The 27,227-nt window shown below is 31.4% G+C and overlaps 1 protein-coding gene across 1 annotated transcript in view; it reads right to left on the bottom strand.

Annotated features, from left to right (window-relative positions):
• Window positions 1–5,503: 5,503 nt before the first annotated feature.
• Window positions 5,504–27,227, bottom strand: part of LOC119674921 (protein Shroom-like) — a 64,796-nt gene continuing 43,072 nt past the window's right edge. The window contains exons 2-5 of the mRNA XM_038086079.1: window positions 20,137–20,324; window positions 8,236–8,525; window positions 7,212–8,118; window positions 5,504–7,136 (exon numbers count right to left, since the gene is read on the bottom strand). Of these exons, the coding sequence (XP_037942007.1) occupies window positions 5,504–7,136; window positions 7,212–8,118; window positions 8,236–8,525; window positions 20,137–20,324 (3,018 nt within the window). The remainder of the gene's footprint in view (window positions 7,137–7,211; window positions 8,119–8,235; window positions 8,526–20,136; window positions 20,325–27,227) is intronic.

The following is a 27,227-nucleotide window of genomic DNA, read 5'->3' on the forward strand; positions in this document are numbered from 1 at the left end:
ATCTTTTTAATAAGATATTGATGAGCAAAATCGGTTAAAAATTATGCGCAAAACACAATAATTAGTTGAGCGACTGTGCTCTGTTTTCTATTTCATACCTTTTAGCTGGCGTGCGCAATTACGTAAAAGGTATATGCTACGATCTAGTTAATTATTAATAAAAAATTATAATTTCAAGAAAACCCATTTTTCAGTAATTAATATATTGTGTCTATTATGTTTTATAACATAAAACTGACTATGTGAAGGATAATTTTTATGATAATGTTCGACTACTTACAGAACATATTGTTTTTCCTCTTCATATTTTGTCGAAATCGAATTATAATCCATCATAATCCTAATTCCTCTTTCTATATAATCATTTATCATATGAAGTCTGGCACAGAATTCTAGTGCATCTCTATAATCTTGCGTTTTCATCCATGGCGAAGGATCGAAACTGATAAAATTATTAGATAGGCAAAACGATCAAAAAATTTGTTATCTCTTCGGTCACGAAATCAATAAAGTTCTTTGAGGAAAATAACTTCATTAGTGGGTTCCCACTCTTTATCTAACCAGAGATAGATAGCTGGGAGCTTGGATCTGTGACCGGTAACTCTACAGTTACTATCTACGCAGATGGCTCAAAGATGGAAGGCGGTACGGGAGCAGACATCTTCTCGAAAGATATGCAGATAAGACAGTGCTACCGAATCCCTGCAACTTACAGCGTCTTTCACGGCGAGATATATGCTATTGAAAAAGAGGTCAACATTAGACAACAAAATACAATTCGTCCTTCGAATATCATGATTTTTGTAGATAGGCCGCACTGAAAGCAATTGAATCTAAATCATCAAATATCATAAGGTCTCTCTTTACTGGACATAGTACATATCGAATACTTGGACATAGCAATATTGAAGAAAATGAACTAAGGTGGCCAGAAGAGATTCTGAACTGCATACAGGAGAGGCCGACCTCTCAATATATACACCGATATGTAAACTGTTTAGGATAATAGAGGAAATCAATACGGTGACTAACAATTTATAAATTAACTGCGAAGACCTGCAGTTCGTCTGGAGTACTAAAGTGGCACTGTGCTATTCCGCCTATGCTCCAACGGTTCCAAAAAGTGGTTTATGCAGGAGTTTCCAAGATAAAGAGGACGTAAAATCTATCAACCACTTCCTGTGTCTCTGTCCAGGACTTCAAACAAGGCTACTTTAATGTCTTGGGTATCCTTATTTTACTGGCTTGGAAGAGATAACGAAAGCAAACTTATTGGATCCCCTCAACTTCATCTGAAAAACCAAATGGTTTAACAAGGATAACAAAAGTTAGCAACTCCCATCTCCTGGTAAAATTTTTTGAGGGCATCCCAATGGGCAATATATGTCTCCGAGTAGAAGTGCTGACAACTGTCAGCATGTGCCTTCCGAACATAACCTAACCAAGTGTGGGTTAAAATTGTCACACATATGCTCCCATAAAAATGTATATATCTCGTACAAATCATCCGAGTTATATGTAAATTGATCTCTTAAAATAAACATTTTTAGTAAGTACATGATTTTCGCCATCCATCGAGAATCTTGGATGGCACCTGGGCGCCACAGGTAACCATACCTACTACTACAAAATATGTATAGCGTAGCGATCCGAAACCTTGCATTTGTCAAGGCCGGAAACTAAGCTAGGAGTGATAAATTCAATCGTTCTGTCTGCGTTATCCCAATTTGGTTGAACTATGATTAAAGATTAAGCTTCCATTTTGAGACAAATTTCTTTATCGAATTCATTCCAATTAAAATCAATGGAATTTTTAGCCGCTCTTCCTTCGTTTGCTAAAAGGATATTAACTTCAGTCATACTTCCTGTACGACCATTTTCTCTTTGTTTACGAAAAAATTCTTGATTTGACTACATTTTCAATTCTACTTAAATATCTATATAAATTATTAAGTAGAAATGTATTATTTTTATTTATGTTTCTTCCGTTTCTTGTAAACATTTGCGATTGCATTGTGCATGCCAGCTAAAAGGTATGAAATAGAAAACAGAGCACAGTCGCTCAACTAATTATTGTGTTTTGCGTATAATTTTTAACCAATTTTGCTCATCAATATCTTATTAAAAAGATATTTTAATTATCTATCAAATGAGTATATATTAATAATTGTTAAATTAAGTAACAAAGATAAAAAATGACCTTGAATTGAAAAATTTCTGTTTTTTATACTAAAAACCCAACTTTGCTCGAGTGGCGCAACGTCATTTTTAATCCTATTGTTCCAAAACTTTGGGAATATCATTTTTTTGGTCAATGGCATATTCCTAGGGGGTGCGCTCATTAAAAATCGCATTTTAGTTTTTCTGAGCCACCCTAGTGTTATATGTATGTATGTAATTATAAATTACAAACCTATATCAATTGATTCGCTTTTCTTTAATTATTGCGTAAGTAGGTACACTAACCTAAATAAGAAGTAAAACAAATTATGGCACATTAAAAAGTCTAACGAATCCAATAAAGTCATACGTCAAAGTCAAAAATGTATTGTATCTAAGACAAAAAACGATATGTGTAGATACATTTATGAATTTACTGTAGATTTGGTATCATTATAGTAGCATTTTCCTCACTCTGCTGTTACGCAACAATGTTCAGGTGCACCGCAGGTGACCAAAAGGTGACAACAACATGAAACCGAAATTCAACTTTGATTAGTGGGTGTGGGTCACCGTTGTTTGTATGTTGTGTGTTAACATTTAACTGGACTGGCGTCAATTTGTCGCGCGCGACATTTTCAAAAGCGAAAGTTTTTTCCACAAATAAAAATTTTTTAAGTTTGTTTTCAAGCAGAGATACATGTTGCTGCTGTCAATTGTGCTCAAACCGTGCATGTTTAAATTCAAATAAAATTTTATTGACACTTTTCATTTTTAAATCCAATTATATATATTAAAAATCATTTGACAGTTGATTGAACTGAGAGTGTAGCTGAGACTACATCAATTCAAGTGACTAGTCTGAAGAAGAAGAAGAAGAAGATATTTACCAAAATTAAAAATATCTTTCAGACAGTAAGTTTTAGTAAAAATAATTGTTTACCTAACCTTGAAGTTTACTACAACAAGTAATCATATAAGTATACAAAGTAAAGTATACAAAGTTATTGATAGAGTTTAGGTATTTCATGGAAGTGCGATTATGATGGCACATATGTAATAAACTTATTAAAAATAGTAGAGTTAAGTACGAAAACACGACGGTAATGATTCTATAAATATATATAATTAAATATTTACTAAGAGGTTTTTTCGAACAGTAGTGAACTACAACTACAAAAATTTATTTTATATTATTTTAATTAATTAAATTTTTGGCTGACCAAACAGCTGTTTCGAGTATTTAAATATTTACTTAAAATGGGTAGTCTTATTTTATGCAACAGTCTATAGGTTAACGAAACATATTAGAGTGAACATACAAATCTACTTTTATTTCTATCTACTTCTCTGCTTCTATAACCTAAGTATAATGTTGTATAAAAGTATTTATACCAAAAATAATATTCTCTCTCAACTGCAAAGGTTGGCTTAAAAATTAGAATTTCAAAGTATTTCAATTACAAAATTGAGCCTATACTCTACTTGAAAAGAAGAGAAAACGTTGCCAACACTAAATCCAGCAAACCCAGTTATTATACCTTTTAAAGATCCTTACATCTTTTATAAATTCAGAATAATCATCAGTTCTAAAAATTCATTAAGGTCTCAATTCTTAAAAATCCGTAAAAAAGGCTATAAAAATTAAGTCAATTCTTCTCAGCATTTGACCACATATGCTGCTAACTTTACAAGATTCCATAGATTGAATTTAAATATGCATTTAATTTTGCAGGTATGTCTGAGCAGTAATCTTTTAACCCACGACATGAGCTATATAGTTGTCTATGAGATTAAGCAATGGTAACGCATAGATCAATGACAAGTTAGTAACTCTCAGTGTAAAGTAAAAAATATCTCTTTAGTATAAAAACACTAAATTCAAATTTATTGACACATTTATATATTTGTATAACAATATTACTAGTATATAATGAAAGTTAAAATTTACAATTTTTTGGTGCTAATTAATACACTAATCTACTCTAGCTCGTATTTTTAACATACATTTTAAGAGCTGCCATTAACATTACTGTAAAGCAATACTCAGTCTACATGATTGGTCATATTTTCATTTTAGCTTTAATATTTAAAATGCGTTACATGTCATGAATTGTTTATTAAGATATTTAAATAAAAATACGAATATACCAGATTGTTTCCTTGCTGACTCATTATCTCAGCTACTTCAAACTAAAAACATACTGACATACACCATTTGCCAATGACACATTAAGCAGCAAAATTCCAAAGATTTATAATAAATTATAGTTTAAAGACAACATTTCAACATAAATAAAATGAAAATAATATTCATTTTATGCATATCTGTATATTTTAAAAGCAAAAATGGATTTCAAAAGGGGTTACTATGGTTTCATGTTCCGCTTAAAAGTTGTTGCATTTAATATTATTTTCAATGAAATTTAATATATATGTATCAAGCATTTAGGTTAACATTTAGAAGAGGTTAGGTTATACCGGCGATCCCAAGGAGTCCACTTAGACCTATAGGCCCATTGTGTTACTGTATAATTAAAAACTCAAGGGTTAGAACCACTTTGAGCCTTTGGCAAAGCTTATAATGCTATTCAGAGGGAGGTCTTGCAGTTCGCCAAGATCCTCAAAGATGAAAGCCCCTAAAGTGCTTTAGCCACGGATGTGCTGGACACAAACGAAGCAGATGAGAGGCACTTTAATCGTCCTTTCCCAACTGCGGTAAGGAGAGGATACCTCTCCTAGCATCTCCTAGCATAATAACCAAAAATACAATGACCTAAAATTAGACCTACTACAAGACTGATATCTCTACGAGGCTTTTCAATAAGAGATGGCCGGGAACACTATTGGAGAAATATAGCACTGTCTCAACATCTCATTTATAGATGTGTAGCAGTCAAAGACTGTCCTAAATGTGAATTGAACTGAGATCAAAGACTTTAAAGTAGTTTGACTGTCCGATGTTTAGTTTAATATTATTAATCTACGCCTCTGTTTTAAAATATTTTCTTTTTTTGTAAACAATCATAAGTTCTGATTTTATGCTCCTGCCATTTCTACCTGTGGTCATGTATTCTTCACCAACAGTTGTATTCTTCCAAAAACTTCAAAAAATATCTGTTATTAACAGTAAAGCATTCTTTTGCCTTTGTTCTATAATTGAGACAACATTCTGAATCACTAAGCAAACATTTCAGTGCAGAAATGCCCTCAAATCAACTGAAATGTACTTTTTTTTATAAAATTTTTTCACTACAAACCCAAAAAACACGAAACTTGAATCTTTTGAAGTGAATGAGTTCAAAAGAGCACTGATACTCGTATATAAAAAATAGGGCATGACTCACCTTTGTTTACTGTTGATCAACATAGTAGGAGCCTGATTCGGTATCAGCATACGCGGCATTAATGGTGGTGGTGAAGACTTATTGAGGTTATTACTTGATAAATTCATACTAGTTGGTGAGAGATTAACTGGACTTGTCATTGTTTGATTCTCCAAAATTGGTGGCACTGTTATTAACGCTGGATTATGTGGACGTTTACGACTTGTAATCTTAGCAGCTTGTGGCATTTTCACCGTCTGCAATTGTGCTTGATGCATATGTGAACCACCATTCAATAATACTTTAAGCGCCTTATTGGACTGTTGCACTAAATTTACTGTAGGTCTGGAGACTTGTAAAATTTCAATATTCGTTGGTTTTTTGGGTATAAGCGGTGGTGCTTTCGTATGCATATCATGCGTACTACCCGTATTGCGATTGTGATAGAGTTTGCGTGTTGAAGAACCGGCGAAGCTATTACGTCTATTAGGTGATAAAGCTGAAGCTAACGTATCGTTACCACTTAATGGTGCAATATTTTCGATCTCATAATAGCTTGTCTGCCGATGTAGTATTTCTGGTGGTGGCGGTGGTAAGGGCTCATCTGAGAGACTTGTGTCTATATCAGCAGGTGGTGGTGGTAGATCTGGAGATGGTACACGTAAATTCGGATTTTTTGGTGGACGCTCTGGCACCCAATCATCATGCGGTGCTATCAATACACTATGTGGTGGTGATGTATATAAGTTTGGTGTGCGTTGCGCTTTACTGTGCTGGTGTTGGTGTGGATGATGCTGTTGGTGTGCGATTGCTGCAGCATGTTGTAGTAACACTTTATCGCGCATAGCTGCATATTCAGATGCGGATGAAGTACGTCTCGAAGTTATTGGTGCACGTGCACGCGGTGGAGGTGGTGGTGGCATACCGCAGTCATTAAATGACATTTTCTCAGCATTTGTTATGTTTTTTATAGATTGCGATTGCAATTTCTCTTGTGAAGCGGTTGTAAATTGATCACGAAATTCTGCATAATCTGATGCTGAAGAGGAACGACGTAGTAAGGTTGTTGCCATTAGTGAACGCGACCGTGGCGGTGGTGGTGGTGGTGCTGGTGAAGGCGGTTTCGCGCTTGGTGAAGTATTCAGTACATTAGCAGTATATGCTAAACTATCACTTGAAACAGATTTTTGTGACATTGTGGGTATTTTTGTGGTTGTCGTCAAGCTGTTACGCGTTGGATTTGTATTTGTAACATTGCCACCATAAGTGTTAGGCAACGAGTTTCGTAGTGCTTGGTGACCAGCTGCATCTTTGATAGACGTTACTGACTGATAAGAATGTGGACGTAATAATTGTTGCTGTTGTAGGTGATGATGTGAGGGATGTGGTTGATAAATTTTTTGTTGGCTATTATCTTGAGACTGTGTTTGTGGTTGCAAATGATTTTGTTGCTGCTGCTGTTGGCGCTCAAAATACGATTGCACCGCATTTTTTTGAAATGCTTTTAAGGCGGGATTTGAAATTCGATGTGTTTTGCTGGGATCGATAAATGTATATTTTTGTGGCTCATTGATCTCACCTCCACGTTCAAAGTCATTAATACGTTCAGCTACTGACTGCCAATTTGCGGGTGGTGAATTCTGCGCTTGTCTGAAAGATGTAAAAGTAATTACATTTTACATTACATTTAATTACATTATTGTAAAATTACGACAATACACTTACTTTGCTTGGTTTGCAGCATCAGTGTTTGCAACTGTTGTATTTAGTGTTGGATTGTTGGCCAATGGCTTTTGCAAATTAGCACTGTATTGTGGTTTTGGATGGTGCACATAATGTGAGGTATTACTATGTATTGGTTCCGTATAGGTGCTTACTGGAAAAAGACGATGATTACTACGATAAGATGGAGTAGTTAGTGCAGTACCGGATGTTACTACTGCAGCTGTTATCGGAGTAGTTGTAGATGACGTGCTGCTTACACTGGCTGTAGAAACATGTGTATCGGACAGTGGGGATTGTGGAGACGCTGTCGACGGTTGATTTGAAACAGTTTTAGTACCAGCACTCGATGTTATGCTCTTTTCGCTGCTTGATGTTGTGTCACATTTAACAAGGCTACTGGCTGGCGGTTGCGGAGATATTGTTACCACAGCTTCACTATTTGATATTGTTACAGATATATTTGATTTGTGCTGCTGCGATTCCAAAGGCTGTGTTTGAATTGCTATAGGTGCTATAGTTGCGGGTGTAATTGTTACTAACTTAGGCGTTGCAGTACCTACATTTTCAGTAGCTGCAACTAAGGAACTTTTTGGCAAGTCAATGGTATTTAAATCCCTTTTAATTGGGACTAATTGTTTTTGATAAGGCTGTATGGTTTGTGTTGTATGTACAGGCGGATAACTTGGACTGTGTCGGTGATTTGAAATCAGTTGTACGGGTGAATGGTGCTCCCGTGCCGATAGAGTAGGGCTAACTTTGGAATTGTGTTGTTGTTGCTGTTTAGGTGATTGAGAATTTGGTGAAAGTTGTTGTTGATGGTCATTATTCAAATATAGTACACTTTCACTGTGATGTCTTTTTGGTGTTAAAACGCGGGAACTATGTACAATTAGTTGTGATGATGAAACTGAAGTAGGCATATTGTAAAAAAAAATTAGAATAAAATTTTAAAAAAATGCATTTTCAGTTTAATATAAAAAGTTTTTTACGCAATATTTTTGAAATTGTGTTTCAAAGCGCCTACCTGATTCCGAAATTGCGGAATAACCTGTAGCATGGCTAGCTTCAGAAACATCACTCATCGAACCCAACCATTTAAGAGTCTCTGTAGAAGACGTACTTTCAGAGCTGTTGTTTTGCTGTTGATGTGATAAGTGATGTGTGTCAACATCCTCATTCGCACTGCGTTCATGTTTCGGATTTAACAGCAGAGGTGTCGGTGATGGTGCTACAGAGCTGCCAGATACTGATGAAAGATCGTTTTGCGACCAATGATGTGATTGACGGGATAATAAATCACTTTCCTGACGTAATCTATAAAAACAGAAATGAAAATTATAATAAAATTCAAACAACAATTAGGCTTTTGCAATTGTTTTATAGTTGGTTGAAGTGAAGTACAATAGAAAAAAATGACCATTAAAACATTATCTATTGGTTTGATTTTATTGATCTAAATTTGATAGTTCGTTTATAACTTTTTAATAGCTATTAAATTCGATTGTTCAAAATTAATTCGATTTTATTCAAGGTTTCTTTTTTTTTATTTTTTTTGAATGGTAAAGTAATATTAAAAACTTATAAAAAATAATAGAGAATAGTGTTTAAATTGTGAATGAATGTTAAAAAGCGTGTACCGAAAGTATATAATACAGTATACCTCGAATTAAAACAAAAGGTTACTTAAAAAATTGTCAATTATTAAGGAATATATAAGATTGAAGTTATTTTAGATATAATGGTAGTCTAAATTAAATTGCCCTATTATAGGAAAATAATGATTTAATTAATTTTTTTGTTTTAAAAATCAAGCAATTATGATATTAAAACGTATTTTATGGGTTAATAGACTTTAATATTCGCGTACACGCCTAGCATGAATCATTTCGAATTTATTAACCACATTTTATTTGCATAGTAAAAAGATACATTATTAATTAATAAATTAACTTCACCGCAAACTACGCATATCCACTCAATGTTAATGTTATTAATTTTTAATTTGATTTAATTACACACCACAAAGTGCAAAATAATTAATAAATATTTTATTATTTAAAATAGCTTTTAATTTATTTAATTTATTATTTACTATTAAGTAAATTGCAATCATTAGATAGTAGACATTTAAACACACAAAGCAAATATACTAACTGACAGTAACAATTTCATAGTTAGAGAATAGAATTAACTAATACTAAATCCACCATAAACTTTTAAATTTATTTATTTAATTATATATGAGTGTAAAATAATACTTCTTTTACAATTTTTAAGTGAATTGCAGTAATTTTACTTCTCGAAAAATTTTGCTTGAAGACTTAGGTCTTTAAGTCTTAAGAACAACTTTATGCTGTTATTACCAATTTGTAAAATTTCTTTAGGCACTAAAACTCAGTAAAAGTAAAAGTATTCATTCGTCTAAATAAAAAATATAAGTATAATATACTAAGAAAAACCAAGGTTTCTTAGAAAAACTTGTAAAATACAAAAAACTCATGTTACCATTGCCAGCAAAAAGAATTTGCAAAATTATACTTGACCACTTTTTTTTTTGGATAAAACTATGAAGTCATTAGAGTATAAGTTAGACTTTAATTTGCTTAAATGTTTAATGTGTGTAAATGAACAACAAATTTTGATAAAAAGTTTATTAACTGGCACTATGACTCACTTATATAGTGGCTTATTTTAATATTTAATGAGCTAAAATTATGCGTAAAAGTTCAAGTACCAATCGTAATAACAGCTATCCATTATTTGCAGTTGCGTATGCAGAGAGAGGTTGGGATTATTCGGTGATCCTCTCTTGACAGTGAAATTTATAGATTACACACTGCAGAAACATTGTCAAGAACATATTTTCTAGTATATTATTCCCCCTTGGCACAATTTTGGCACAAATGTTTATATAAACAAATTGGTAACTTTAAAATATTTCTTCTATCAAACTTATCATGGAATTGATAACGAAAGAAATTACTTTCAATTAAAACCTTTCCATTAAGATGCAAAAATACGGTAAATAGAATTGATACCTTAGATTTTTTAACTTACTTAAGTAAAGGAGAAAAAGAAAAGGTTAACAGGGCAAGAACGCGCCAAACAAAGCAGCAGGCACAAGCCAACTACAGTATTGCCAACCGCAAAGTTAAACGCAGCGCTAGAGCCGATAAGCGCAGATGGCTCGACAATTTAGCAACAGAAGCCCAAAAAGCAAGCGAATCTCATAGGCTCAAAGACCTACACAACATCACTAAAGCTATGGTGGGACGTAAACACACGATTGCAAAGCCAATAAAAAATACCAGGGGCGAACTAGTACACTCTACCGAAGATCAGCTAAAAGTTTGGGAAGATCACTACAGAAATCTCCTAGCGGGAAACAACACCTATCCTCAGCAGGAACTATGTAGTAGACACCACGAACATGTTGCTCGCAACGATATAAATGTACCTAACATCAGTGAAATTGAGGCAGCAATAACTCAGCTTAAAGCAGGTAAGTCCGCTGGTCCGGAAAATATTGCCCCCGAACTGCTCAAAGCAGACAAAAGTTCAGCTGCTCAAATTATTCAACCAATTGTCAACAATTTCTGGTCCCAAGAGTCATTACCGCCTAATCTTAAAGACGGCATCATTATTAATATACCAAAGAAAGGTAACCTGATGGAATGCTGCAACTGGAGAGGCATAACTTTACTAAATGTAGCTTATAAAGTTATTGCTCAAATCTTACATAAACGTTTAACTTCGGCCGTTGAGCCTACACTACGAGCCGAACAAGCAGGATTTAGGCATAATCGATCATGTGCCGACCACATAAACAGCTTTCGAATAATAGTCGAACAGTCCAGCGAATGGCGATCTCCTCTATACTTGCTGTTTATCGACTTTAAACGTCCATTCGATACACTTCTCCATACCACCATCTGGTATGCATTAGAGTGTAAAGGTATACCGAGTAAATTAATAAATTTAGTAAAAGGCTTGTACTCTGACGCGCACTGCTCAGTACTTCACGAAGGGCGTCTCAGCGGGCAAATTCAAATTAAGTCTGGCGTCCGACAAGGTTGCATTCTTTCACCTATACTATTTAATATAGTCTTAGATGTGGTTATGTCGGAAGCTATGAGCACAAATCATGGCATCTCATTCGGCCTTCATAACAAACTTACTGACCTTGATTACGCTGATGACATCTGTTTACTAACACATAACTTTTCCCAGATGCAAATATCGTTAAACAACATCGCAAAGCGTGCACTGGCAGCTGGTCTGTCAATCAATATCAACAAAACCAAGTCTATGCGTCTCAATTCAAACTGCGCAACGAAGTTTCAAATAGATGACTCCTACATCGAAGATGTACAAAGTTTCTGCTATCTGGGAAGCTACATTTCGAACAACGGCGGCAGTCGGCAAGACATACAGCACAGGCTATCGAAAGCGAAGCAAGCGTTTGGAACCCTTAACAAAATCTGGCGTTCATCCAACATCACACAACGCACTAAGATACACCTGTACAATGCAAACGTAAAATCAACTTTACTATATGGTAGTGAGAGTTGGAACCTAACGGCAAGAGACGCACAACAGCTACAAGCCTTTGTCAATCGCTGTCTACGACGCATCCTTCATGTATTTTGGCCAGCAACCATAACCAATAATGAGCTCTGGTTTAGAACGAATCAGCCTCTTATAACTGATGAAATAATGATGCGCAAATACAAATGGCTTGGTCATACGTTAAGAAAACCCGCTGATGATATCGCAAGAAATGTCTTAGATTTCAACCCTCAAGGCAGTAGAAGACCAGGGCGTCCGCGCAATACTTGGAAACGACAAACTGAAGCCGAATTAAGAAATGCTGGAAAGAGCTGGAGTGAAACAAAACGTCTTGCATTAGATAGAGTTCAATGGAAACTATTTGTTACGGCCCTCTGTTCCACCTAGGAATAAAAGGATTAAATAATAATAATAAGTAAGTAAAATTTGTGATTTGATAACCAAAGGAGTACTGAATTAAAGACCTTTCAAGCTGAATCATCTATTCATATCTCATATATTTCATCTATTCGCTTTTTAATGGATAAAGTAATTATCTTTCCATGTATGTTCCTTTAGAATGCTCCTAATAACTTGTCATTGCTTTTGGTTATTGTCAAAGCTTTTGCATCTTACGATATAATAGAAAATTAGTGGAGCATGATGTCCGATTATCGAGAGAGTGCTTTACGCCTTAATGGTTTACCTGCATTTGATGGCAAGAGTGATTTTTTGTTAATTCCTTAGGCTGTTATTGTTACGTTAAATATATAAAGTATTTCACAATTTCAAATATAAGTTGACAATTATCTCAAGACGTTCAGAAGATTTGTTTATTGACAAACAATACTTTATTTGCCCTTCATGTCCACAGAGCCAATTAGTTTCCCTTGTTCTTTTAAGTTAAAAACAGTTAGAAAGAAAAGTTGTATGTACAGACCGACAATATCAATATTGTTGTCAGACGCCTTTTGTGAAAACATTGTTGAATATAGTTCGATTCTGCTGCCAGAATTATAGCTTCCAATATTAAGTTAAATAAGGAATCATCGTGATTGAAACATTGTATGGTATCGAATGGCTTGGAAAGATTCTTCCCGAGCTTAAGAGATTTTTTTCGAGCCCTTAGGTCCCTGGTGAGAGCTTAGAACGGTGCGAACTATCATGTCATATAAGCCTATAAGAGTCGTTCGGAAATGAATCCAAGTCCCCCAATCTATTTGCTGATTTATGTTATGTTGTGTTATTAATATTGCTTAAAAGAGTAACATTATACAAAGTAGTCAACTGTTAAAACCTACTATAAGGAAGTTTCTCCAATAATATTTTTAAATGTTAAGGATAGTAAAAGTTTGTGTACATGGGACTATTCTATTAATATTAGTCAAATTTGGGATTAAGAACTAAAAAAATAGGCAATATTATACATTTGATTAAAGTACTCCACATTTTTAATTAATAGTTTTTTGTCATCAATTATCAAATTAAGAAATATCTATTTTCTTCCGCCTTATGCTCAAACTAGGAGCGCCAATGTATATCTATAATTCTTGTTAATAATTCTATATAATAATATATTCTCATTTTATATAAGTTTTCACTGAACTTAATAACCAGCGTAACATTAGAATGCCAATTAAAAATTTATTGTTCGTGTATGTTTTTTACATACATTGCATTTTTTTTGCTTTTATTCCGGTTTTGAATAATTAAACTTATTAGTATACTATATTACCTCATATAAAAATAAAAACGAAATTATATTTTTTCTCTTTAATAATTATATTCTTTGTAAGAAGACATATAATTTTCGAAAATTATATTTTATGCAGCTTTTTAAGACCATTGAAACACTGTCAATAGCATAGAAACAAAATATCTGACCATGTCAACGAACACTTCCAAGTATTTTTATGAATTGGTTGGATAACAGAAAACTATAACGCGTAATGGTACTTTGAAACTACTTTAAAAATTTGGCACTTAAAGTTCGAATAAATCTGCAGTTCAGGCTTTTATTATTGTTAAATCTAAGTATGAATCTAAGTAAATTAATTAAATTACTAAATGAATTCAATTTCTAGTGATGCATCGCCGGGTCAGCACTTTGGTAGACTATATATAACCAACTTGACAATGTTGAGAAATGTCACTCAGTGATAAAATGTTTTTTTGATCTTATTTTTTAAATTTTTTTTGTTAAGATTTGAAGATTCGTAAAAATCTTAATTTATACATAATTCGAATAAAGTAGTTAAAGCGTGAATACAATTGGTGAACCTGCCTACCAAAGCCCGTTTGAGCTCAAATAATGGTCCATTGTGATAAAATGGAACTAGTGGAACAATACGTCAAGGGAATTAAAAAAAAGATTTAGTGCTCAAAAGACCTCGTCAATTGACAAATAAAGACCCCGCTGACACCGTTGACATTACATATGGATCAGTTCATCAGTTCACAAAAACAGTAAAATATGGTTTGGTGGGAAAACACTATTTTTTTTAGGAATACAGCTTCGCGTTGAACATTGTTTTCTGATTAGGGTATGATAAAACAGATGAGATATAAATCTATGCATACGACCCGAAAACAACCGATAACTTAAACGAATATAGTGCAACAGATAAAATTCAACTCACATTATTGCGGTACCACCGTATTTATCTGAATTAACACCGTTTGATTTGAACTATTTCTCAAATTCAAAAGACCATCCTGGAGACACAGTTTCGACACGATTGAGGATATATCAATCAAATCATTGAGCATTTTAAAGCCCATTTGAAAAATTTGATTTTACAATTGTTTCAAGGACAGTTTTTTCTTTTCGTATCCTATCCTATGATCGCATAAATATTTTATATTGGAAGAATAATACTTTGCGATGAAATAGATTTAGAAGAATAAACAAAGGATTTCAAAGTTTTGAACAATTTTAGCCTATTCTTAATGTTACTTTTCCAAAAATTATTTTTGTTTGATATTTATTCTAAGGTGAGGAATGAAAAATATGCCGGCATGGATGCGGTGAAGCCATTGTTCAGGAATGGCCCAAAATACCGGAAAATCACATTCGTGAAGCATGCAACTCATTTTTTTTAATTATTTTGAAACTGAAGTCAAGACAAAAGGTGGGCACATCGAGTGAATAAATTTGAGTGAATAAATTCTGAAACTTTGATTAATTCAACAAATTTTTTCATTTGAATCAATAAAAAATAATATTACTCAAAAGAGATATGGTCGCTTGCATAGGAAACACTTCAATCGCCTAACCTTGTAAATTGCTATTATAGATGTTTTTTATTTTGGGTTCCATATGATGTGTACAAAATTATATATATATAAATATATTCACTATTGATTTTATCAAAGAGTTCAAATTGATTATACTGAATATATTACTAAAAAACTTTTTACATGTATGTAAATACTTTAATTTATATTTCAAAATTGCGCTTCATTTTGATTCTGAATTAGTACTGTAGTATTATAAGAACAAGTTCTGTCTTAAATGTTTAATAAATAGTTTAATTAATTATAGATATGTTTGTTGCTGAAAAATTGCAGCTAAATCAAGACCACGGATGACTCTATAGTCGTTAAAACTTTGCTGTTTTGCAAAATTTAGCGAAAGTTAATGACTTCACTTTGTCAATATGCAAATAAAAATTAAATGTTAAATATAATTAAATTATTTAAAATTTGAATTGAGCTTAAAACTAAGAGTTATTATTTGTAAATTAAAAAACTAGAAAAGAAAGCATTTCCTAACAAAACTCCAGAAACATGTGCGAACATAAAAGTCAAGTACGGCTTTGGATCAGTTGGTTAAAGTGCGCTGACCCTGAGTTTCAAATTTGACAGGACACGAGTTCGATTCCTGGTACTTGATTCCTGGTTTCAAGAAAATTATTTACGAATAATTAAATACAAGAATTATTTCCAAGATCATTGATAATGGTTATTTAACAATACTCGAAACAGCTGTATGGTCAGCCAAATATTCAATTAATAAAAATAATATAAAATTAATTTTTGTTGTTGTAGTTTACTACTGTTCGAAAAACCTATTTATATCCTAATTAAGTTAATTGGTCAGAGTAATAGTTTGAATGTAAGTTCACATCATAGACTGCGTTTCGGTTATGTTAAGAAAATATTATTATGCTTGCTAATAATTTTGATTTAACGTTTGAACAATAATAATATGTTTTGGATTTTAGACTCATAAATAATTATTTAAAAAGAGTATCTAAAAGACTATCGTCATTGTTATTAATAAAAATAAAATTAAATAAGACAAATTATAGTGTAAGTGCACAAATATATCCTATAGAACAGGGCTGTCCAGACTAGACGTGATCGCAGGCCAATACAAATTGCTATATAGATTGGAGGCCCGCAAAAACTAATAATAAGTTCATAGTTGTTATAATAAATACATTATGAATCGGGTAATAAATTTAAAATAATGTAGTTTTAACAGTGCACCAAAAGAAAATTTGCGTAATTATAGTATATTAAAAACATGTTGCGGGCCGTATAAGCATTAGCAGCGGGCCGCATATGGCCCGCGGGTCGTACATTGGACAGCCCTGCTATAGAAAATAAGTTTTGTTCTTGTAAGTTATCGGTTAACGAATCTGGCTGATGCTTATTTATCAAAAAAAATGTTAACATTAATTTCGTTTACAGCGAGTAAAGTACTTTTAATGACGCCTATGAAATTATGTTAAACTACAAAGTGTTAGCAGCGATGTAACATACTATACTAATGTAATTTTGTGTACAGCGCACTCTTTAGGTAGATTTAGCTAAAATTCAATTGATTGTAAGTAAAATGTTACGAACTGTAATTGTTTCAATTTCTGTGCTGAATTTAATATTTATATAAAATAAATTAATTTTTGTAATACTCGTATAATTGGACCATATTTCTTTTAAAGTTTTTTATTATGTAAATAATTTTAATCGAATTTCATTGTTTACTGATTTGTTAGATAATGTTAAGCACCCGTAAGGCAGTGTTTAGAGTCAATGTGACCGATTTCAATTATTTTTCTGTCATTTGTTTTTGTTTATAAAACGAATTCAAGGTTTTACACACGTTCACTTTGCGTCCAAGTGTGAGTGAAGTAGTAAAATACGAGCAATTAAACAAAGCAAACAACTTGTTTCAAAGAATGTTGTTGTACTACTAACTTAACTACTACAGCACAGCACAACACAGCGCAGCGACAATAACAACAATAACAATAACATTATGAACAGCACAGCACAGCAGCAATGGCAACAAAATATTAGCAATGGCAGTAGTAACAGCACTCATAGCAGCAGCATTAGTGTTCATAACATTAATTATACATACAACAGAAGAAAAAGAAAAAACATTATTTATAGCACAATTTATGGTTAAATGTGTACGCACAAACCGGCATTATGTGCTTTGCGCCACTGACCATAAAACACTTTCTGTCGTCCGTTCCCCCTGATAAATAATACTAATATTCAAAGGTGCAAAATTTAAACACTGTCCGGCGTTATGGAAGATGTTAGCAATTATGGTACAGTGTGTGAAAAAAGAAGAAAAGCATTTTCGATCAACTGGACTCTGTTGACATAATAAATTGGTAGATAAATGGGTGGATCGAATTGTTAAGATTGGTTTAAATCGTTTGTTATACATATACTGGTTTTAGTTTTGATGAAGAAAAAAATCACATTTGTCATTACATCTTAAGAACAATATTTTATTGATTGTTGGTGCTTCCTGTGCTATTAGAGTAATATACCGTAATATATCGATGATTAATATATATATTTGTATAATTTTTATAAATATATTTCATTAAAATATTTAATAATCTAATGTATAATATGAGATTTTTTGCATATATTTAATTATATATGTATATTTGTACGTTGCTTATGGACTTAGGAACAATATTTTGTCCAATTAAATTTGATAAAATTTTTATGGAATAGTGTTAGAGAAGAAAGTAAAGTTTTTGGTTTTTGGTACGTTTAGCTTATGTGCCTTTATTTTGCAAAAAAGAAAATAATAAACATGCAACTAAAAAGCACCTTTTGAAATCACTAGAAGTGAAAATGAATATGAACTACAACGAAAACTCACTAATCAATTGCCAGAACAAAGGAAATACCAGAACAAAGTGTTGCGCATGTTAAAATTAAGTTGCGTTTGATCTTCAAATTATTCTGTGATCACTTTAAAAATACATCACCGAAAATATGTGCTTCAATTGAAATGTATAAATGATTAAAATATTATTCGCAACGTGAACCACTAAAATCAACAATTAATTTTGTTTTTATTTAAAAAACAAAGAAACGAAATTCGACACTATGTAGTAATATTCGTCATACAAATTTATACATAATTATAAAAGATTATTCTAAAATAAGTATAAAACAATGCTTAATAAAAATACTAACACTGCGTTGAGCTACTTCGGTAAAATGTAATAAAATCTATTTGTGCATTAAGCTTCAAGGAGACGTACATTTATTTATTATTTTTTGAAATATTTATGAAAAAGCGAAAAAATATGATGTATTTAGATATGTCACTCACAAAAATGAATTTGGCTTCAATCATTCATATAATACTAATATAAGGGATACTGATACACATTGACCTATAGATTTGACTGTTCTTTAGTAGATAAAAAAAAAAAAAGAAAACGATCCTTTCAAAACCAAAGTCTTGGAATGAAACTAAGTTTTTGAACACCGAAAAATTTTTTAACTAGTTAATATTTAATGTCTAATATATGTTAATCTTTTAATATTGTAGAACTTCGTTCCAGAAATTTTAAAGGTATAAAATTAAAAAATCATATAGAGAATGATATACAAAGCCATGCAACTTTATAGTATAGTTTGTGGTCTGCTATTAATACAGAGAATCGGCATTATTGACATTATGATGTCGTTATTAACCAGAATCGAAGACGGATATCTACACAATAGATTTTATCACTACATCGACAATATTGTGTCTTATATTCAGATTTGTTTCTATTTTTTTAAGAAGCAAATCTAAAATGTTTCCTGAAATTCTTTATAGCAGCCTAATAACTTAACCTTTTTTTTCAAATTACTTTTATTAAAACATTTATAGATAGTGAATTTACAATATTTCTTATATCACTCTGGTAACTTATATCCAGGTTTTTTATATAATTTATTTAATTAAAAATTTTCTGAATAGCAAAATTAGAATGTTCCTTACTATTTTCTATAGCGACTGGTCAAACAAGAATGAGCCTTAAATCCAGATGTTGTGCAATGATGTTACGCTGTCTCATTTAGGGACTACTGGTAATTGACAATACGTTTTAATTAAGTTTTCTAAAACTCTAGGAATTTGTTCACATCATAATGTATGAATATATCAATACTCTATATAATATCAAGTTCTTTCATATCTATTGTCACATTTTTATGTTGGCGGATGGATTAATAGTAAGTAATGGACAGGTTATATCTATTTTATGTTATGTATTAAAAAAGATTCCGTAACCCACTTTGTTATTTATATAGTTTCTATTTAATTGTGAAGATTTTAAAGTTCACGGAATGAAGTAAACATGGTCATTAAACTGATAAGAGATATCTGGAATTTACCGCCAAATACTAGAAGTATATATATAGATGTTATATATACTTCTTAAAAAATTCTAATCTTGCTTTGTGTTATGTTACTAGAATATTACTAACTTTAATCGTTATACAACTATTTTATTACTAAAAATGATGCAAATACTTAAGTGGCATTAAAACACACCATATAACTACCTAAAAACAAAACTATAAAACAAGACCACTAATTTAAATGTAGAATGCTTTGGTATGAAACGGCTCAGAGTAAGAAAAGAAAACTATTATAATTTCCTAACAACATTAAAACTGCATTATTTACAATAACTTAGAAAAGATTCATGTCATTTAGATATTTTAAAGAACAAATATTTTATTAACAAATGCAAAGCTATGCAACAATATTTACTAATAACGCAAAGAAGTTCATTTCCTAAACCATTCAAAATTTCCGTTTCTATTGTAAACGCAATAAACATGTATGTTTAGATGCGTTTCTATAACATGAAGAAGTATTAACAAAAAATTATTAACAAAAATATTGCATTTCCGTCTCATACTGAATGCCATCTTCGATGCTAGTTTATAATAACTTCACTTCATCAAACTTAATTTGCTGGCTGATGTTATTTAGTGTGATTCTTTAGCAGCTTTGGTACATATAAAAACTGCACTATTGGTCATGCTAAGTTAATAACACTAAACCCAGCATATACCCCCACCAATATAGTAACTATAAAAACGCACTCACCTGTCTAGAAATGGTGTGGCTGAACTTGAATCCGAGCTGGACACATAACTGTGGTAGCCTTCCGACTGCGCATACGATGACTGCTTTTGATGATGAAACAACACCGGCTGATCGTAATAGGAGGACGCACGTATGTTGTACTCTTCAAGACCAGCCTGAGTTAGACTGCATTGATCGCTCATGTCGTCCTATAAAATAGAAAAATAAAATGATGTTTCAAATTAAAAATGTGCAAAAAAAAAATTACTGTTCAGTATGTTTAAAAGCTGAGATTTCAAACTCAAAATAAATAAAATTCGTAGACCAGTCTACCGTCTAACTGACAGACAGGCGGACATTCACTTAGCATTTAGAAAATAAATTAAGCTTCTGTAAAATGCTAGCGCACACGTAACAAAATCTAAGCCATGCTTAACTTCCGTATATGAAGATTTCTATGCGCGCACAGCTTTACTTTAGACTTTTTCTCTATATTGTTGTTGTTATTATTGTTGTTGCTGTTGCTGTTGTTGTCTTTTTTCACTTTGTGTGTAATAATTCTTGTGATCTGATTCGTCTCGGTCATCTCTGTGATGCATTTCATAGAGCTGAGAGTAATAACCACATAAGCCATAAAGCAAGATTGCTTTTCTTTCATTGCCTTTTTATGCTTTCTAAGTCTTTGTTGTTGGTGTTGTGGTATGTTTAAATGCCGTTAGACGTAAATTAATGATGATATATATTTTGTACGGAATAAAATTTATGAAGGATGTCACAAAGTAATATTAATGGAATCAGAATCATAGAAATACAATGTATACGAAATGACTTTGCAGTTTATCATTCTTCAGTGGATTTAACAAGTTAACGCTTGCAATTATGTGAAGAAATTATGAGATGCATACTAAGTCTACAAGTCACACGCAATCAATAGAGAGAAATATTGTTGCGTTGAGTTTAGATACAATATATACAATTTTAATACATGATATTAGTAAAGATAATTATACGAACAATACTAACACTTTCCATAGCTTAGTTTTTAACATGTACGAGTATAATCAGTAAAATGAAAAATAGTTTATAAAAATTTTTCATATAAACGGTAAACAAAATCAATTAAATGGTAAATTAAAAAGAAAATCAGAATATTATCAAGATTAGGAGCACTACAAACGACTACAAGTAAATCAGTTAGCTATCATTTACCTACTACCCATTTATGTGCAGTATACGGCCCTGGTACATTGAAGGTATATCTGGAAATTTAGGTAATTGGAAATTTAGCACATAAACAAGGTTGGTTAACTTAAACAAACGCTGTGTGATTTAAATTTTAACACTATTATACAGTTTACACAAAAAAGTGTACAATTCTTAGGAGCAAGCTCTAATTATTTGACGGATTGTTCAAAATCGGACCACGATATCGTATAGGATGTAACAGTTCTACCGACTGACAAAACTTACGCTTTATAGGTTGGTCGTCTTACATATGCTTCTGTACAGAGCGGAATTAATGAAAAAGATGCATGGACATTTTTCGAGAGAAAAGTTCTTCGAAAGATCTTTAATTCTTTACGAGTTGGTGACAACTTTCCCATCCGAATGAACCACGACCTGTACGAACATTATCACGATACTGATATAATTCAGCAATTTAATATCCGCAAATTAACTAAAATGGAGAAGGTGCGGACGCAGTAGAGTTGATTGCTGCTGACACCGAAGTACGATATCGCAGTTTTACGGCCAATTAAGGTAAAATGACATCCCTTATCTGCTATATAAAGTAAATAGTCTGGTCAAGATTCGTTTTTAATAAGTATATTCAAATAAAATTTGGTACAGATTGTATTTATGTTCATATGGCAGAATATTCAAAATTTTATTCAGATCAATTTAGATCTACAGCTATACACTGTAGCATAAACAGCCAATTCACACAGGTTTTTTGCAGAGAATTTTTTTATTTTCTAATGTACTTCAAATTTGTAACTTAAACATAATTTGTAGAGTACAACTATCGAAAAAATTAATAAAACAAAAGTCAGTCTTATTAGGATAAAACATTTCTTTTTAACTTAAATAGCTAACGAAATAAAACCGTGAACAAAAAATGTATATCAGATTTTATTAGTGCTATTATATATTACACTATATATATATGTTATTTTGTAATATATTTATATTACATTATATATATACATATAATATTATATAAAAACTGTTTTTTTCCAACGTTACAAATAATAAATATTGACTCGAACAGTAAACTTTACTACACTAAAATCCAGTAGGCATCACCCGATAAATGGTAGTTAGTTTCACTTGCGGCACTTGATCAGATCTATAAATTACAGCGATAGTTCCATCATAAGTCTTTTCAAATTTATTTAGAAAATATTGCTTATATCTTCGTTATTCATAATTTGATCAGAAAATTTACTATTACTTTCCATCAAAAGAGACCTATTTGTCTGGAAGTTTCATATTGGAAGAGGACCTAGATATATATTTTGATGGCTTGAACATCACGCGGTATGAGGTGCAACATTTTGAAAATATTTAAGCAATATAAGGTTTCCGATTACTGTGGTGCTTTTAAGGCAGAAACTGTTTTTATTATGGAAGATTATGGAAGTTTGAAAGTAAGAAATCTGTATTTATTAATTTAAGCTACACGGAAGCAATAAAAATTTGTGTTAGTTATATATAATCAAGCATTGTTTTCGATTCTGTATGTTTAAATATCGTTTTGCTACTTGTGTAATATATATTGAATTCAATATTCACTTTTTATATATTTTTAACATTAATATCTACATCTTCAGTTACGTATAAATCGATACAATTCAGAAAAAGTTAATATATTAGTAATACATTTTGATTTGATATAGACAAAAACCATGTTAGGAAAAAAAACAAGCCGCAGTAGCAATCGATAGGGCACGAACAGTTAGAATTAAATTTGCTTTAACGTATTATATAAAGGAAACGGAACTTCTATCTCCATATTGTTAGGAATACTGAATATTATTAACGTATTGCCTAATAGGAACCTTTGGTAAAAGGCTATCTGTGACTGTTTCACATCTTTCTCAGCACCCCAAATTTATTGAAGAATCGAAATATTTTGCAGTACACAGAATTATAATGGACCAGTTGTAAGTGATTTTTAACACTCATAAAACTTAACCTAACCTGGCCTAAGGTTACATTTGTTATTTTACTTGAAACTTTATGTGCTCACCTATGTATTTTGTGTCTTATTAAATAAAATAAATTATAGTAAATTGCTAATATATAAACTGTTTTATTTTCAATAATTTTAACAATTTATTTAATTGGTTTCCAAATATTTCATTTCGCACAACTATAATTGGTTACTCCTTATTATTAGTTGCTCAATTTGTTCACTTAATTTTTAACCAATGCATTCGTTAAATAATTATTTATGCCTTTGTATTTACGCAAAAAATTGGACAAAAAATGTTGAACATCATTTTGCAATTTTTACTAAACGTAAGTTTCACTCGCGTTGTTTTAACATTCAAACAAAAAAGACACCAACAAATGAAAAAAATTTACTGTTTAACAATTTAATTATTTGCGAAAGTTTGTGGCGTTTGCAAATGATCCAAAAATTATGTTGATCATTAAAAATAAAATGAATTAAGATGATCTTTGCCAAAGCCAACAAACCGAAAGAGCATCCATTGATGGCAGCTGAGTTTCGTGGCAAATACGCAAATCTTGCCATGCCACAACAAAAACGTTCAAACATTGAATCCATGGGGTCTTTTGAAGTTTTTTTTCTAGTTTGACTATTTGCCTATTTGAAGCTAAAGTAATCATTAAGTTAAAATTAGTGGAAAGATAAAAAAACAAACAAATATAAACAAGAGTGCACCAAAAGCTGTTGTGTCAATGAATCTTAAAAAAACAAATAAATAAAACAACAATGTTGCATGAAAGCGAAAGTGACCCGCTGCCAGATTTGAGCTGCTTGAAATTAAATTAAATTATGTTTATCCCAAGATCGAAATAAGGCTTACAGCCCAACATCAGATACAAAATCCAAATAGGCACGGATGTGAAGAAGTGCACCCAGTTGGAAGTCTATGAGGATAGCATTAAATGCTTAAATTAAGTTTTATTTTATTTTTTTTTTCTTTTAATTTCTCTAGATTCAAATAAATTTATCTAAATTACACAAAAAAAAATTGTTTCTATTTATTTTATAACAAAAAAAAACAAAATGCAATACCAGCAAAACTAATAATAATAATAAATTCAGACAAAGACAATTTGAATTCAATTATATTATTATTAGATATTACTGCACTTAAGATCGCTATGAATATGTGTAATATACATATATACGAATCATAGGCCAAGCCTTTAAGCCACTTGTTAAACCCAAATGGCTCTTTGAGAAGGCAGTCAGTAAAAAAAAAAATTTAAGTAAAAATGTTAAAAAAATTTGTTTAAAAATTAAATAATGTCTGCAGTAACTCAAATGAGAGTGTTTCGGCGGTAAAGTCGTATATCTTTCACGCTCAGACTTTATTCATATTTTGTGGGATTAAGACTGCTGATAGATACTTGGCTTAAAGTTTTAAAAGTGCTTAATGCTTTAGTTGTGAATTGCATGTGTAGGTTGACTTTAACTGTGAATAGCTGGAAATAATTCAAACTGGCGCCACATTAGCAACATAAAACTGAGGGAGTTTCATAAAGCTCTGATGTCATACGAAATGAAGAAGTCAAAATGATTTCGTCATACAAAATAATAAACAAATAATATTAATAAATAAAATGTAATATTAATAAAAAAAATATATTTTTAATACAATTTAAATTAAATACCTAAAGTTATCCGCACTTCGGCTCTATTAAAATAAAATTTTAGGTCAATTGTCTTAATTCCAATTTTGTTTTCATTTAATCGATCAATCAAAGTCTAACAAAATGCATAGTATAGCCAATTACTTTTTAGTGGCAACGATTTGGTTGAAACTGCTTTTTTATGCTATACCATCTACAAACTAAACACCATTTCCAGAAATTGTACTTAAAGCCTTTCTTAAGCCTTCTTGGCAATTTGATCGTAAATTTTCAAACATTTTACAAGATTTACTGCACTTTGGTCTGTAATTATGCTGTCAAATCTTTTAAACAAACTGCTAAATTTGTTTTGAATGCGAAGTTTTAGTGGCCACTCTCCAGTAGATAATAAACTTGAAAATTAAGAACACATTAGAGTGGCACCAAATTAGTCATCAACGACACCAGTTAACATAATTTTTATTTGCAAAATTTTTATTATTATTACAATTTAATTTTATTTGTTGATCTGTTTGCGTGTTAAATCCGTTTATGTGTTTGTTGGTGTGTTTTAATCAAGGATAAAATCGACAGTTTTGATAACCACTAGTTTTTAACTTAAAACTAAAAGAGCATTCCCAATTATCTTTTCTAAAAAAATTGTTTAAAAAGTAAAAATTATTGCAGATGCACAACTTAGTGGATTTAGTCTTCTTCATATTCAAACAACAATATTCTCAACAAAAAATCTTCGACACATTTACTGTACTCACTCCAAATCACTCATTATCACCTATTCTTTTTTATAGATATTATAATATTTCAGTGATATCTAATGGAGAAACTTACACAGTCTTCAACAAACTCCATAGCAGCGACATTGAAAAAAAACGTTGTAGAACGCTCAACCTATTCTTCAGAACTAGTAATAATATGTAATCAAAACGGCTTTACAGCTAGTTGAGAAAAATGTAATCTTCTTTCACCTAACATATCTATCTACTAATAAAGAAATCTCTGCATTCTTCAAATCATTCCACAATATTCTAGTATTAGTTATGTATTAGTATATGGTAAAGTTACATTTCCCAAAATTGGAATGAATGTGCAATTAAAACGACTTTATAACTAATTAAGAAGAATTCGAAATTTTTTCACTTCACATATCTATCAACTCCCAACTCTTAAGCAGAGGAAGTAACTTCCCTGAATCTAAGCAGAATGTGCCATCAAAACGGTTTTTTAGATAATTAAAAATAATTCTACCTTCTACTTCGGATAAATTTAACACGAAGTCCTGAATGTTTCCTTAAAAGGAGTTTTTGATGTTAAATGGCAATGCGACACCTATGCGACAGAATCCTTTTCCTGGCTCAAAATATAGTCACGTTGTCACAGAAAATGTGACTAAATGCTTAGTCTTTTGATACATAGTAAGACACCTAATGTAAAATTAGATTCTGAAGATTGCTGTAAGTATGCGTAATTCAAAATAATGGAAAGAATAGAGAATAGTCACATTTTTTGTAAAAAATATTCATTACTATTTTAAGATTATTCATACTGAAACGGTTAATATATAACTAGAATCTTCAATATTCAAAACAGTGAATTGTAATTAGGTTGGCTTTTTCAAAAGTGTCTAATCAAGCCTTAGAGAAGAAGCATAGAAAACACAACAGCAATTATTAGAATCGTGGCAAAAATAAAAACTAATATTCGAAGATGGGAGATTTATCGATAAGGATTAAATAGAAAATCTATGAATTTTTTTAGTTGCAGAAATAATATTTTATGTTCAGATTAGTGTTTGATTGGTTTTTAGCTACATCTGAAGTATTTAATCGGTAATCGGATCGGTATGAACACGACGCTTCGGTTTCAAAGTGAGGATGCGTTCAAAAATCGGCGAAAAAGCTTTAAATATCTGTTTTTTGTTAAACAAATTCAATTTATTATTACATCCATTTGCAGTAATTGAAGACAATTTGCAAAATTCCTATTTTTCATTTAGCTCAAAATACTATTACTATCTATGAACTAACAATAAAAATTTAGATACTTCTGGATGGTAGCTCTTCCCATACCTCAAACAATTTTATTTTATTTTATTTATTTATTTAAAATTTCAAATACTTGCTGCCGAATAGCGGTATGCCAGAAAACTACTGCACTGACTCATAAAATAGAGGATCATTGAAATAAGTATATTAAAGTTGGGCCGACTTTTTCATTTCACTTTCGTGAACTTTTTAAACAAAGAATATATAATATATAGGTAA

This window comes from Teleopsis dalmanni, chromosome 2, assembly GCF_002237135.1.
Source record: "Teleopsis dalmanni isolate 2A chromosome 2, ASM223713v2, whole genome shotgun sequence".
Taxonomy (NCBI): domain Eukaryota; kingdom Metazoa; phylum Arthropoda; class Insecta; order Diptera; family Diopsidae; genus Teleopsis; species Teleopsis dalmanni.